The sequence below is a fragment of the Nerophis ophidion genome, linkage group LG10 (genome assembly GCF_033978795.1).
Source record: "Nerophis ophidion isolate RoL-2023_Sa linkage group LG10, RoL_Noph_v1.0, whole genome shotgun sequence".
NCBI lineage: Eukaryota > Metazoa > Chordata > Actinopteri > Syngnathiformes > Syngnathidae > Nerophis > Nerophis ophidion.
The window spans coordinates 20,791,968-20,805,623 of record NC_084620.1 but is presented as its reverse complement, the minus strand read 5'-3'; the positions used below and the strand labels follow the sequence as shown (position 1 = coordinate 20,805,623).

The 13,656-nt window shown below is 41.8% G+C and overlaps 1 protein-coding gene across 1 annotated transcript in view; it reads right to left on the bottom strand.

Moving 5' to 3' along the window:
• Window positions 1-835: 835 nt before the first annotated feature.
• Window positions 836-13,656, bottom strand: part of LOC133560359 (ephrin-B3-like) — a 184,918-nt gene continuing 172,097 nt past the window's right edge. The window contains exon 5 of the mRNA XM_061912813.1: window positions 836-4,034. Within this exon, the coding sequence (XP_061768797.1) occupies window positions 3,604-4,034 (431 nt within the window). The 3' untranslated portion in view covers window positions 836-3,603. The remainder of the gene's footprint in view (window positions 4,035-13,656) is intronic.

Here is a 13,656-nt window from a genome sequence, read left to right as displayed (position 1 = left end):
CGAAAGGAATAAGCGGTAGAATAGGATGGATTGTTTTATGTGAAATCAAATTATGTCAAATGAAATTACCCAAAAAGATGCTGGTTAGTTTTTTCCTCTCCCCCCCCAACCATTTGTCAATCTGTGTTTGGATTTTGTGTATGCAGCGTGAGAACACTGCATTCGAGGCGTGTACCGAAACACCTGGTTGCCTAGGTAACAGAAGTTAGGCTGCTCACATTGTTTTACATGCGTATACTTTTGTGTCGAGTTTGGATTGATTCCAGTGAGGGTCACACGTGGGGGTGTTTGTGAAGTTGGGGGTCAGTGTGTGTGCGTGTGTGTGCGTGTGTGTGTGAGAGAGAGACAGCACGTAATCAACTCTCACATCATCGATCAAAGCAAAAAAAAAAAAAGGCAGCCAGGCCAACCGGACAGCCTAAAGCCCACCATGGTGGCCAATAGAGGCTACATTGGAGGGGGACGCTAAAGGTTACCATAGCAACAGGAAAAAGGGGGCAAAGACTTGAATGTAGAATGAAATCAGTTCCGTCAATGGGTTGCCAGGCAACACTAACGAAGCCAGGTTTGATAAGTCGTTGATAACAGCAGTGGGAGACCTAATGTGTGTGTGTGTGTGTGTGTGTGTGTGTGTGTGTGTGTGTGTGTGTGTGTGTGTGTGTGTGTGTGTGTGTGTGTGATCCTATTAGCAGTGGCATTGAAAGGCAGCCTGCTGAGGGGAGTCTATAGCTCAGATAAGAGAAAAAGACATACTAGTGGGCCTCTGATGTGTACGTGTGCACACACACATACACACACACACACACAATAAATCACACGTTACGGACAAAAAGAGTGGTGCTTAAACATTTTTTATTCAATCGTTTTTTTTCCCCCTCCAAGGCAGGAATGTACTCATCTTTTCCTCTCTTTAGAGGTGTGTGTCAGGGGTCTAGGGGTCACTGTGATGAGGAGACAAGGAAGGAGGAAAGGAGGCGAGGTGAGGAGACACACGTTTTTATGCTCTGCAGACCTCAACTCGGGCTTATTGGCAAAAACACACACATTTACACACACGTTTTCGCCAAGCGATTCTGTGCCAGGCCCCCCTTGCGAACCTGCTCCATGGGTTCAGTACTGGCTGAAATGTCAAACAAAAGCGGTGAGTGGAATAACATCCACGTGGAAACATGACATACCATGGCAGTCCGACGTGGATGAATACCATGTAGTATGCAGTCTACGTTGTTGGCGCTCCCTCGCTCTTTGTCTCCCCTTAGGTTGCAGCCATTTTTGGGCTGATCACAGTCATGTTGCCTGGGAGCGTTGCAAATTGTTGCAGAAGTTGTCAAAGAGGGCTCGGGAGGGCGTGCGAGTTACCACGCGCTCCTCGGTCGGCATGTTTAAATAGATGTCGGACGTAAAAACAACAACATTGTACAAAAGAGAGCCCCCCCCCGCCCCCCCCACACACACCCTCTCTGCCCTCCTCACCTCATTCATGACCACAATGTCATATTTTCATTACGTCATCACCGTCAAATACAATCCAGAAGGCTACAAAAATCCTTGACATGGCAGAACGTGACAATTAAAGCACATTTTAATACAAATTGATGTTAGGTACCGATACAAAAACACACTTAAGGAAAGATCGCACAAATAAAACGCTGGAGTGTGCACGTGTGTGTGTGTGTGTTAGTGTGTGTGGCACTGCCATCCAGGTTCACATTAGCCACAAACATGTTTGAGCAACACAAAATGTCATTACTGCCGACATATGTGAACACACGGTGCCTCTGAACACAACACTGTGTGTGTCTGCAGGCGTGTGTTTACATACACAGTATAAGCTGTGTTTGCGCAACACAAAACAATTTTTCTTTTTTTTACTGCTAAGCACATGGGAACACATGTCTTTGAACGCAGGCTGCTGCTGTTTGTGTGTTTTCAGGTACTCTACCATCATACACACACACATTTTTGATATGAAAGCGTGTATTAGGTAATGGGGCAGTTGATGTAGCAGTCCTTAACTGGCTTGTGTGTGTGTGTGTGTGTGTGTGTGTGTGTGTGTACAAATGATGTAACAACGAGAGGTTTCATGGCGTTTTGTAGGTGTGTGTGTTTACGTAAAAGCTATGTTTAAGCACAACAAAAGTATTTTTTTCAACTGCCCGGCACATGGGTGCCTTTGAACGCAGCCCTCACTAACAGGCTCCAAGTTGTGTTTTCATGTACTCACTCGTCCATCACACACAAACACACACAGAGACACAAATGTGTAATATGAAAGCAATTGTTAGGCAATTTGTGTATGTGCACAAATAATGTAACACGCTAAGGGGAGATTGCATGTGCTTTTGTAGGTGTGTCTCTGTGTGTGTGTGTGTGCATTTATGTCGTCGTCGGACTCGATGGACAACCATAAGCAAGTGTGCATGTGATGCATGGTTCCACTCCTTGGGAATGAACCCTTCATTTAGCATCCTTCATCCTCTTTCCTTTTTATTGTGCAATTTCATCACAGTCCATCCTTTTTTTTTCGCATTCAAATGCCGCTTTCAGTTCTTTTTTCTAACCCCCCTATGCCATCCACTCTTTAACGAAAAAAAACAAAAACATTTGGAATTAAAAAAAACAAACAAAAAAAAAACAAATAGAAAGATGGATGGCTCTACCTCAACACTTCCACAAACAAGGTCTAAACGTGAACACTACCGCATAGAACAAGAAGCTATAAAAATATACAGACACCTTAGGGGGTAAAGGGTTGAGAACGTTTAAATTAACATTTTTAATAAAAAAAAAAAGGCAGATTGTACTAGGGTAAGTTGTAAAAAATAGAAAAAGGTCTAGCAACAGAGGCATCGTCTTTTAGCGAAGAGCGGGTATAACAAAACGATAAAGGAAAACATCTATTAATTGTATATATCATCTATAAGTGTTGATAGCCATAAAAAAAATACTTTTTTTAAAACTTTTTTTGTGTTGTTTTCTTCTGATATCTGCTCACTATTTTGTGTTTTGGTATTTTTAAGACAAGTCTAAAGAGCACAGTCACGCCCATGTAAAGCACACATACACACACACACACGCGCACACACGCCTTATTAAAATATACAAGATTCTGAGTGTCAGAGGCCGGGTCACGTGACTGACGTCCGTCCCAGCTTTACTGATTGGCCGAGTCCCCGAGCCTCCTCCGCCTCCCCTTATGTTCAAATAATTCCTAAGGAGTGTTGGATGGCGCTCGAGCGGCGGGCTGCTGGGTTCTAGGCAGGTATGGCGACTGGGAGTTCCTCAGCACTAACTGGGCTTTTATTGATTTATTTTTCTAAGCGATGGTCTTTTGATTCTCTCAAAGTCCAAAAGCCACATTAGTGCTCTTCCAGGTGCATTTTGGGAACGTTTCTTTGATCCGGCGCGGCTCAAAGATGTTCCGGCCACGTTCCGGGAGGGCTGGAGAACCCTCGTGCACGCTTGACAGCCCGCTCAATGTGAGATTGGGTTTGGTCGTGGTTCCATTTTGCTGGATGAACAATGAGTTGTGATGGCGGGCCGAGCTGTGGCGAGGGGACGGGGACTGGAGTGATGACGGGCAAGATGGACGCACTCCAGTTCTCATACTTTGTAGTAGATGTTGGCTGGGCTCTGTGGCGGCATTTCCTGCACGATGTAGACGGGGTGTCCGTAGTCACCGCTCACCTTCTCGTAGTGCGGGCAGTAGGCCGAGTCCGACGTCCTCAGCGGGATGATGATGTCGCTGGGCTCCGAGCCGTTGTTGTTGGAGGTGGAGATGCCGCCGCCGCCCCCCCGCTTAGGACTGGTGAGTGACGACAGCGACAGCGGCGGGTGGTGGGTGTCTGAGTGCTTGGCGTGCCGCCGCCTGTAGCACACCACGCAGATGACGGCGGTGACCAGCAGGAGGAAGGCAGAGCCTCCTGCCGCCCCAGCGATGAGGGCGATGTTGGAGGGCTGCAGAGGGCCGTTCTCGCCGCCCCCCTCGGCTCCTCCGAAGGTGTTGGGTCCTCTTGAATGGGTCGAGTTCCCGCCTGAAAACAAATACTGTTAGTGGTTGTGAAGTTCAACCAACAGCGCTGCCGAAACATTGTTTCGATAAGCGATTTTTACACAATATCATGACAGTTATGCGATACATTAAAGGCCTACTGAAACCCACTACTACCGACCACGCAGTCTGATAGTTTATATATCAATGATGAAATGTTAACTTTGCAACACATGCCAATACGGCCTTTTTAGTTTACTAAATTGCAATTTTTAATTTCCCGGGAGTTTCTTCTTGAAAACGTCGCGTAATGATGACGTGTACGTGTGACGTAACGGACTGTTAGGAAATATGAGCGCTGCACACACACACAGCTAAAAGACGTCTGCTTTAACGGCATAATTACACAGTATTTTGGAGATCTGTGTTGCTGAATCTTTTGCAATTTGTTCAATTAATATTGGAGAAGTCAAAGTAGAAAGATTGAGTCGGGAAGCTTTAGCCTTTAGCCACACAAACACACGGTGATTCCTTGTTTAAAATTCCCGGAGGTGAAACTTTACTATGGATCACAGCGGTCAAGCGAACATGGATCCCGACCGAATGTCAACCAGCAGGTTTCGGTGAGAAAATTGTGGTAAAAAGTCGCTTCTTACCGGAGATCAGTTGAGCTTACGCCGTCCATAAAGCTGCCGTCGACTCTCCTGAGACACTGACGTCAACACACCCGTGGACACACACCTTCCGACTATCAGGTACTGTTAAACTCACTAAAACACTAGCAACACAATAGAAAGATAAGGGATTTCCCAATCCATCCCAAAGCAATCGAGTTTTTTTTTGTTTTTTTTCCCCTAGTCCGTCGCTATCAATATCCTCAAACATGAATCTTTCATCCTCGCTCAAATTAATGGGGACCATGTCATTTTCTCGGTCCGAATAGCTCTTTTTGTTGGAGGCTCCCATTAAAAACAATGTGAGGATGTGAGGAGCCATCAACGGGTGACGTCATCGTCTGCGACTTCCGGTAAAGGCAGGGCTTTTCTGTTAGCGACCAAAAGTTGCGAACTTTATCGTCGATGTTCTCTACTAAATCCTTTCAGCAAAAATATGGCAACATCGCGAAACGATTAAGTATGACACATAGAATGGACCTGCTATCCCCGTTTAAATAAGAAAATCTCATTTCAGTAGGCCTTTAACACTCTAGAATGAGTTTGGTAAGTATACAAATGAGCTGAAATCTTTTAATAAAAGAAACTGCTGTTCAAAATGTGTCCACTGTATGTCGCAATAGCAAATCAAGTGTAACCCGCCACATGACATTGTTTAAAGATGACGGGTCAGCTGACTTTGAACCCCCAATTGATTGGCTACCCCTACTCCAATCAGCCCACTAGCAAGCAATCAGCGGCTCCTGTTGCAGCAGATTGTGGCGGACTAATGCAGTAGCGACGCACCAATAACTTATTTTAATGTAAATTATCCTCTTACCGGATAAAATACCGAAAAGGTAAGATGCAAAGACTCAAGTCAACATGACCATAATTTTTGTAGTTAGAGTTCCTTGCAGCGCTTGCTGTTGTTTGACGGCACGATGCGCACCATGGAGTCCATTGTAAAAATGTGTGTTTCTACATTTTTTATTTTTTACATTTGTTTATGCTTGAATCTACCATGTTCACATTAGTTACATTTGTAATTATGTCACCTTTAATTCGGCTATCATGGTGTCATTTTGATCATTGTCATAAGTGTAATCCATGAACAATTTTGACCAAAGAACCACCATTAGATGTTTTGTAGACCACAAGAAAATGTTTTCCATTTAGAAAAAAATAATAATAATATGACTCCTTTAATGAGCCCTAAATATGAAAAAGATCGAAAATAGACCATTCATCGGCTGTGCGCCTTATAATCCGGTGCGCACTATGGTCCGAAAAATACGGTATTTTATTTTACCTTTTTATGTAAACTTTGGACATTATCCGGAAGAGAAACACATGACTATTGAACATACTTACTTCACATTAACTAGAGTTGTCAATGTATTCATTTTGTTTATTGTTCATGCGTGGTTATTTATAATACATATACATTTTTACAGAACTTGTTACATGTTATATAACAATATTTTATAACTAGAGCATAAAAACCTGTGTACAACCTTCTAAATATATATTTTTAACATTAACAAAGCCCCCTAGGAGTGAAATAACCCCCACGTAGTCACCTTTATAAGCCGCAAACTTCGAAGCACGAAGTGATGGACAACTGGAGCCCAAAGAGGGGCCACAAACAAAATTAGAGTCTAGTGTTGAGGACCTAGAGGAGCTAACATCCTGTTAGTTTTTCTTTTGTCTGTGGACCGAGGGTTATTGGGACAACCTCTTCATTACTGGACAATACCAAGGGAATTCCGCAAGGCTTAGTGCTGGGGCCCAATTTATTTTCCACCCACATTAATAATATTTGTAACAATTTATCAAATACAATGTACCATTTTTATGCAGACGCCACTATTATTTATTGCTATTTACCCTCCATCACTCAGGCTTTTGAGTTTTCAAAGGGTGCTTTTGATGTCATCCAGGCTCAGTTATTTGATCTTAAATTGGTTTTAAATACAGATAAAAGGAAGCTCATGGTTTTCTCAAATTCAAGGTTGCTAGCAGAAAACAATCTAAATATTGTAACATCAAAAGAAAACCCTACAGAGCAGGTTTTATATCAATAGGAGTTTTTATTTTTTTTATTTTTACTTTTGACCATGAGCTTTTATTTAAAGCCCATTTTAACAACTTGGTCTCTAAGCTTAAGAGAGAGCTTAGGTTCTTTTAGAGAAAAAAACCCAGCTACTCTTTTAAGGTCAGAAAGAAATTGGTGACAGCGACTTTCTTGCTTGTAATTGATTATGGAGACGTGCTTTATTTTAGTGCTTCATTTAAAATACCACCAGTCCTTGGACACTATTTCCCATTCAGCGAGATTTGCTACTGACTGTCCTTGTCTCACTGTCAACTGTATGTGAAATCAGACTTATCTTCACTGACTGCACGGAGGTATACACATTGATACTATCATTTAAAATGGGGCAAAAAAGTATTTAGTCAGCCACCGATTGTGCAAGTTCTCCAACTTAAAATGATGACAGAGGTCTGTAATTTTCATCATAGGTACACTTCAACTGTGAGAGACAGAATGTGGAAAAAAAAGTTCAGGAATTCACATTGTAGGAATTTTAAAGAATTTATTTGTAAATTATGGTGGAAAATAAGTGTTTGGTCAACCATTCACAGCTCTCACTGATGGAAGGAGGTTTTGGCTCAAAATCTCACGATACATAGCCCCATTCATTCTTTCCTTAACACGGATCAATCGTCCTGTCCCTTAGCAGAAAATCAGCCCCAAAGCATGATGTTTCCACCCCCATGCTTCACAGTAGGTATGGTGTTCTTGGGATGCAACTCAGTATTCTTCTTCCTCCAAACACGACGAGTTGCGTTTATACCAAAATGGATACATGGATGATACAGCAGAGAATTGGGAGAATGTCATGTGGTCAGATGAAACCAAAATATAACTTTTGGTATAAACTCAACTCGTCGTGTTTGGAGGAAGAAGAATACTGAGTTGCATCCCAAGAACACCAAACCTACTGTGAAGCATGGGGGTGGAAACATCATGTTTTGGGGCTGTTTTTCTGCTAAGGGGACAGGACGATTGATCCGTGTTAAGGAAAGAACGAATGGGGCCATGTATCGTCAGATTTTGAGCCAAAACCTCCTTCCATCAGTGAGAGCTTTGAATGGTTGACCAAATACTTATTTTTCACCATAATTTAAAAATAAATTCTTTAAAATTCCAACAATGTAAATTCCTGGATTTTTTTTTTCACATTCTGTCTCTCACAGTTGAAGTGTACCTATGATGATAGGGAAAGTGTTACACCATCATCTGGTGTAACACCTTCCCTACCTACCTTCACAAATTAGAATCCATGCAAAAGAAAATTATACGGGCCCTGTCATGGTCCAAGTTTAATGCCCCCACTCGTCATCTATTTCATAAATATAATTTCTTAAGACTGACAGAGTTCAATATTTATCAAAATGCTTGTTTAACCTATCAAGTCATTTACAAGCTGAATCTTTGTAGTTTGGTTCCTATCTACCATCCCCAGCATGCCCACAACACTTGTAACTTAGATCTGATAACAGGTAAACATCGTTTACTGGCTTGTACCGCTCAGTGTCATATGCAGGCGACCAAAGATTTGGAACCAGCTTAATGAGAGCCTCAAGATGCTGTATCCATTCTCCAACTTCAAAAAGAAACTGAAAAATTACCTATTAACCACATATCTTTAATGCCTCATGTGGGGTAGACTACTGTTGGGTTTTGCATGGTTGAATGAATGTATGTATGTATGTGTATGCTTGCTTTAGTACTATTATCTTGTGTTTATCATATAGCGTTGTTGTTTTGTTTATGTTTTTCGTTGTTGGGCTTGCTAGAATATTTGATCTTTCCATGTATATATTGTCCTTTGGACCCCCTGTCAAAAGCTTCTTCTAGCTTATTTGGGGCACCATTTCACATACCAACATCTTTAAATGATGATATTCTCCACTATTGTAAATGTTATATGGTAGTGTGAATAAACTTTTGAAAATTACAGACTTTTGTCATCATTTTAAGTGGGAGAACTAGCACAATCGGTGGCTGACTAAATACTTTTTTGCCCAACTGTATTTCCTCCCTACTTGTGTACTTTGTTACAATGAAAAAAACAGCTCTTACGCATTCCATTCCAATAATACTTGTGCTTTAAATGTTCCTCGTGTACGGACTGAATTTGGCAAAAGAGCTTCCAGCTTTACTGCCCCTCTGGTATGGAATACATTATAAACAAAACTCTCTGAACTACTTCCATTTGGAGCCCTCCGTTCTATCCTCAGGGACAGACAGCGTGGAACGTCAGCACAGCGTCTGTGTTTTTTAAAATGTGTAAATCCTAATTGTTTTATTGTTTTACAGTTCGCTCTCATGCATCTTAAAATCTATGTCCTAATTTATTACTTTTCTTTAACTGCTCTGTGACATGGGCTGTCGACCTCTTGGCCAGGCCACCCTTGTAAAAGAGATCTTTCTTATCAAGTTAAATAAAGGTTGTGTGTTTTTTCGCTTACAAAGTGTACCTGATATTGTGGATTTCTTGAAGCTGTGCAGAAGTTGTATTTCTGCAAAGTAACCGCTTTTCAGCACCCTAACATTGGGGCCCTCGTAAAGCCACAGTGTGTAATCAAGGTAACACATAACCTCACAACAGTGTTTACTTAGCGCTACCACCGGGCCTTGTGACCAGAACCACTTTACTGGGCTTTGACCGCCCCGGCCACACCGCACACACGCACGCACGCACGCACACGCACACACACACACACAAACACTGCAGCTTGCCCTGAGGCTCCTTGAAGCCCGAAAGCCTTCGCTGTCTTTTCCTCAGGAAGTTGTAGGTGAATGATGCGAGGTCGTGCAAGTTGCATGTGGCAAACTGGTTAAAGTCCTAAATGCAAGTTCCTGCTGTATAAAGTGCGCTGATTGGTGGAACATTATTCCTGGCACGCATCATCATGCTTCCCCTCTCCATCTTGGCTTTATTGGAGCAGTAATGACCTACCTTGCTCTGAGCTCACCACCCAGCAACACACACACCCACGCACACACATATACGGTTGTGCGCCCTGTTGTGCAGAACTCAGGGCAAGCAAAGTGCTAATGCTTGTCTCCTCTGGCGTTCTTCCTCCCTCCATTAACTGACATCCCTCGCTCTCCATCTCCATTATGACTGTCACCTTTCACTGGCCCACTGCATTATAAACCCTCTTCCATCACCTCCGCACCTATTTTATTTCTTCTTTTTTTGACCCGCCAATCACATGCAACTCTGTTTCTTTTTTATTTCTAAAAAAGAAAAAAATGACAGTGAGCACTTTTTGTGTCTAGATTCTAAGCGGTCATACCGGGCTGACCTTAAATCCATCGTTCAGGGATAAAACCTTGTTAGATAATTAGAATTTAATGACATCCAACACAAGAGCTGTTTTAAAAACGTTGTTTTTTGTACAGTAATAATGCGTAGTTTCACAATCATTGTTCAACTTACTATCTTAACAAGGGCAACATTTTTGATGAAGCTCATGTTAGATTGTGCTCTAATGAACATCTAATGAAGTGGCCGGGGAATAAACATGAAAGGTCCCAAGATGTCAAAGTCACAAAAATGAGATTAAAATTGCAAAAGAAATGATTTTGGAATGCAGAACTCCATTGCAAAAAAGAAAGTTTTTTTTAGACATTTAAAACATTTCTTTTGTGGTCTATATAAGTATATTAGATATGCTTTGTTATAAATGTTGTGTACATTTTGCTCCAAAGTCACTATAATAAACCATTGTTTGAGTCTGTCCAAAATATTTTTGCAGAGGCATCCCCAGACTAAAAAAAAAGTCATGTCCCACCATGTCATGATGTCACATGACAGTGATTATTAGTTTCTTATATTTCGTATTATTTTCTGTCCAGTGCTCCAATGTCCTCTTTGCCTCACCTGTCCCTGAGTAGTCATCAGGATGCTTATTATGCCAGTACTGTCCTTTGCTTTGCATTTCATTCGCATGTTTGCTCCTTGTGCACTTCCCAGCTGTACATCTATTTTTTCTAATAAAAAAGGGCTTTTTTTTTTAATGTGGCTGGAGTCCCTGCATCCTGGAGTCGCCACACCTAAACATTACATATTCTCTCTCCAAAATTATTATAATTTATCTTTTGAAAATGTATATTGCATATATCATGAAGCCGTTAGTGCTATTTTTCCCCCCAAACACGGTCGAAAATAAACTTATTTAACAAAATAAAGATTCACCTAGTGAAAAGATTAGGTACACTTGAAATTGGATTCAGACTCTCCATTAAAAAAAAAACTGTTTTAGCAGCATGTATGTCACTACATGTCATACAGAGTTATCACGCGGACGCCAACATAACATCCATCCATCCATTCATCCATCCATCCATTCATCCATCAATCCATCAATCCATCCATCCTTCCATCCATCCATCCATCCATCCATCCATCCATCCATTCATCCATCCATCCATTTTCTTCCACTTATCCAAGGTCGGGTCACGGGGGCAGCAGCCTAAGCAGGGAAGCCCAGACTTTCCTCTCTCCAGCCACGTTAGCCAACATTAGATGAAAAGATTGTTTTATCCTACCTTTTTTTGAGTCTCCTGAAGAAACTTTTCCTTTTTTCTGGCTTAGAACTTTACTTAATGTGTAAAAATTACTATTTTTCAGACTGTAAGGCGCATTAAAGGGGCCATATTAAGATTTTTGTGTCTTATTTTATAACACTTCTCTGTAGTCTACATAACATGTAATGGTGGTTTTTTGGTCAAAATGTTGCATACATTATGTTTTACAGACCATCTTCAAGGTTTTTGACTGTCACTTCAGCATACGTTGTTTAGTGGGCTGTCTAATTTACGTGGCTCCACTTCGACAGCATCTTCTCCCCGTCTTCTTTGTTGTACCAGTAGTTTTTAGCGCTTCCATAACTAATCCTGACAGATATAAGTTAAAACTTTAGGCTACATCATATTAAAAATGGTAACAGCGGGAGATGAATGCCATATAAAAAGAAGATATAGAAAAAGAAGAAGCTTATTGACGATGGCGCAGATTACAATGGTGGTCGTGTGCACATTTTCAGGACTTATGCAGAACCCAAATACACATCAAAAGTTAGTTTTGCATAATATTGCAAAACAAAACACCAGATATGTCTCCTAATGGCTGCCATTTCAGGGTCCTTATACAAACACCTTAATAATACTGTATGTTGAAGCACAGCACGTCTGACTACGGTAGTCGTAAAGCTCCGACAATCACTCAAGCGGTGCAGCTTCGTAGCTTACCAAATTCATATTAAAACAATTTAACAGATTTTTGAACGCCGTGTGTAGTTTTCAATTTTCTCAATGAAACATCAACGTTTTGGCCTTGTTTGCTCACCTGTACTTGCTAGTGTCATTTATTGAACAGGGGGCATCTGAAGGCCAGATTTACATTATATTGCCAAAAGTATTCGACCACCTGCCTTTACTCACATATGAACTTAAGGTGCCATCCCAAGGAATTGTCCAAAATGTTTTGGTATCCTGGAGCATTCAAAGTTCCTTTCAATGGAAGACCACAATTCCTCCTCCACAAAATTTCACACTTGGCACAATGCAGTCCGAAATGTAGCGTTCTCCTGGCAACCTCCAAACGCAGACTGGTCCGTCAGATTGCCAGATGGAAAAGCGTGACTCATCAGTCCGGAGAAGGCGTTCCCACTGCTGGCGACGTGCTTTACACCACTATATCTGACGCTTTGCATTGGACTTGGTGATGAATGGCTTAGATTCAGCTACACGGCCATGGAAACCCATTCCATGAAGCTATCTGCGTAATATATGTGGGCTAATTGGAAGGTCACATTAAGTTTGGAGCTCTGTAGCAAGAACGTCTTTGCACTGTGCGCTTCAGCATCCGCTGACCACTCTCTGTCAGTTTACTTGGCCTACCACTTGGTGGTTGAGTTGCTGTTGTTCCCAAACTCTTTACTTTTCTTATAGTAAAGTCGACTTTGGAATGTTTAGGAGCTAAGATATTTCACGACTGGATTTGTTGCACAGGTGGCATCCTATGACAGTTCCACGCTGGAAATCACTAAGCGGCCCATTCTTTCACAAATGTTTGTAGAAACAGTCTCCATGTCTAAGGGCTTGATTTTATACACTGGGCCAAGTGATTAGGACAAATGATTCTCATCAATTGGATGAGTGGCCAAATACTTTTGGCAATATAGTGTATGTCTTATGTTTAATTTCCATCTACCAGTCACAAATCATTACAAACGAAGTAAGCTTCGAAGTAAGCAAAACTAGGATACATCCGTTCATTAGGCGCATTGGCACTGTCGATTTCTGAGAAAATGTAAGGATTGTAGGTTCACCTAAAAGTTTGAACAATAGGGTAAGTGCTTCCACTGTGTTGTGTGGACACAAGTGCAAAAGCCCGGCAATAAGGGCATGTAATACTGTGGGCACCTTATGATTTAATGCTCTGACATTGTTTACATTGCGTATCCAACATTGTAACATTTATGAGTCAGAAAAACATAATTCACCATAGGTCCCATTTAAGTGTTAAATATAAAGTACTTTGTTTTTTCTGTTCTTCTTCGCTTGGCAATTACTCTCATCTTCCTCCCCCGGTGCGCCTCACCCTTCTGTCTGCTCCATCACACCCCTGATGTGGCCCCCACCCCCTCCCAGCCAGGCTGCGGCATCTAATGACAGTAATAACTCTCTCCAATGTTGCCTCTGGTCTCGCCCTGGCTCCTTGCCTCCCCTCTCTTTTTCCTCCCCATCTTTCTATCTATCCTTTTTGTCCTTTGTCCAATGTACCTATTAACCATCCACTGCCCGCCTGCGGCACTTCGCTCCGAGGGAGAAGGATGGAGAGGAAATATATGGAATTAAATAGAGAGATCCGCAGATGTCACTGCTGCACATCCTCCATCTGTCGCCCCCACCTTCGTTTAAACACT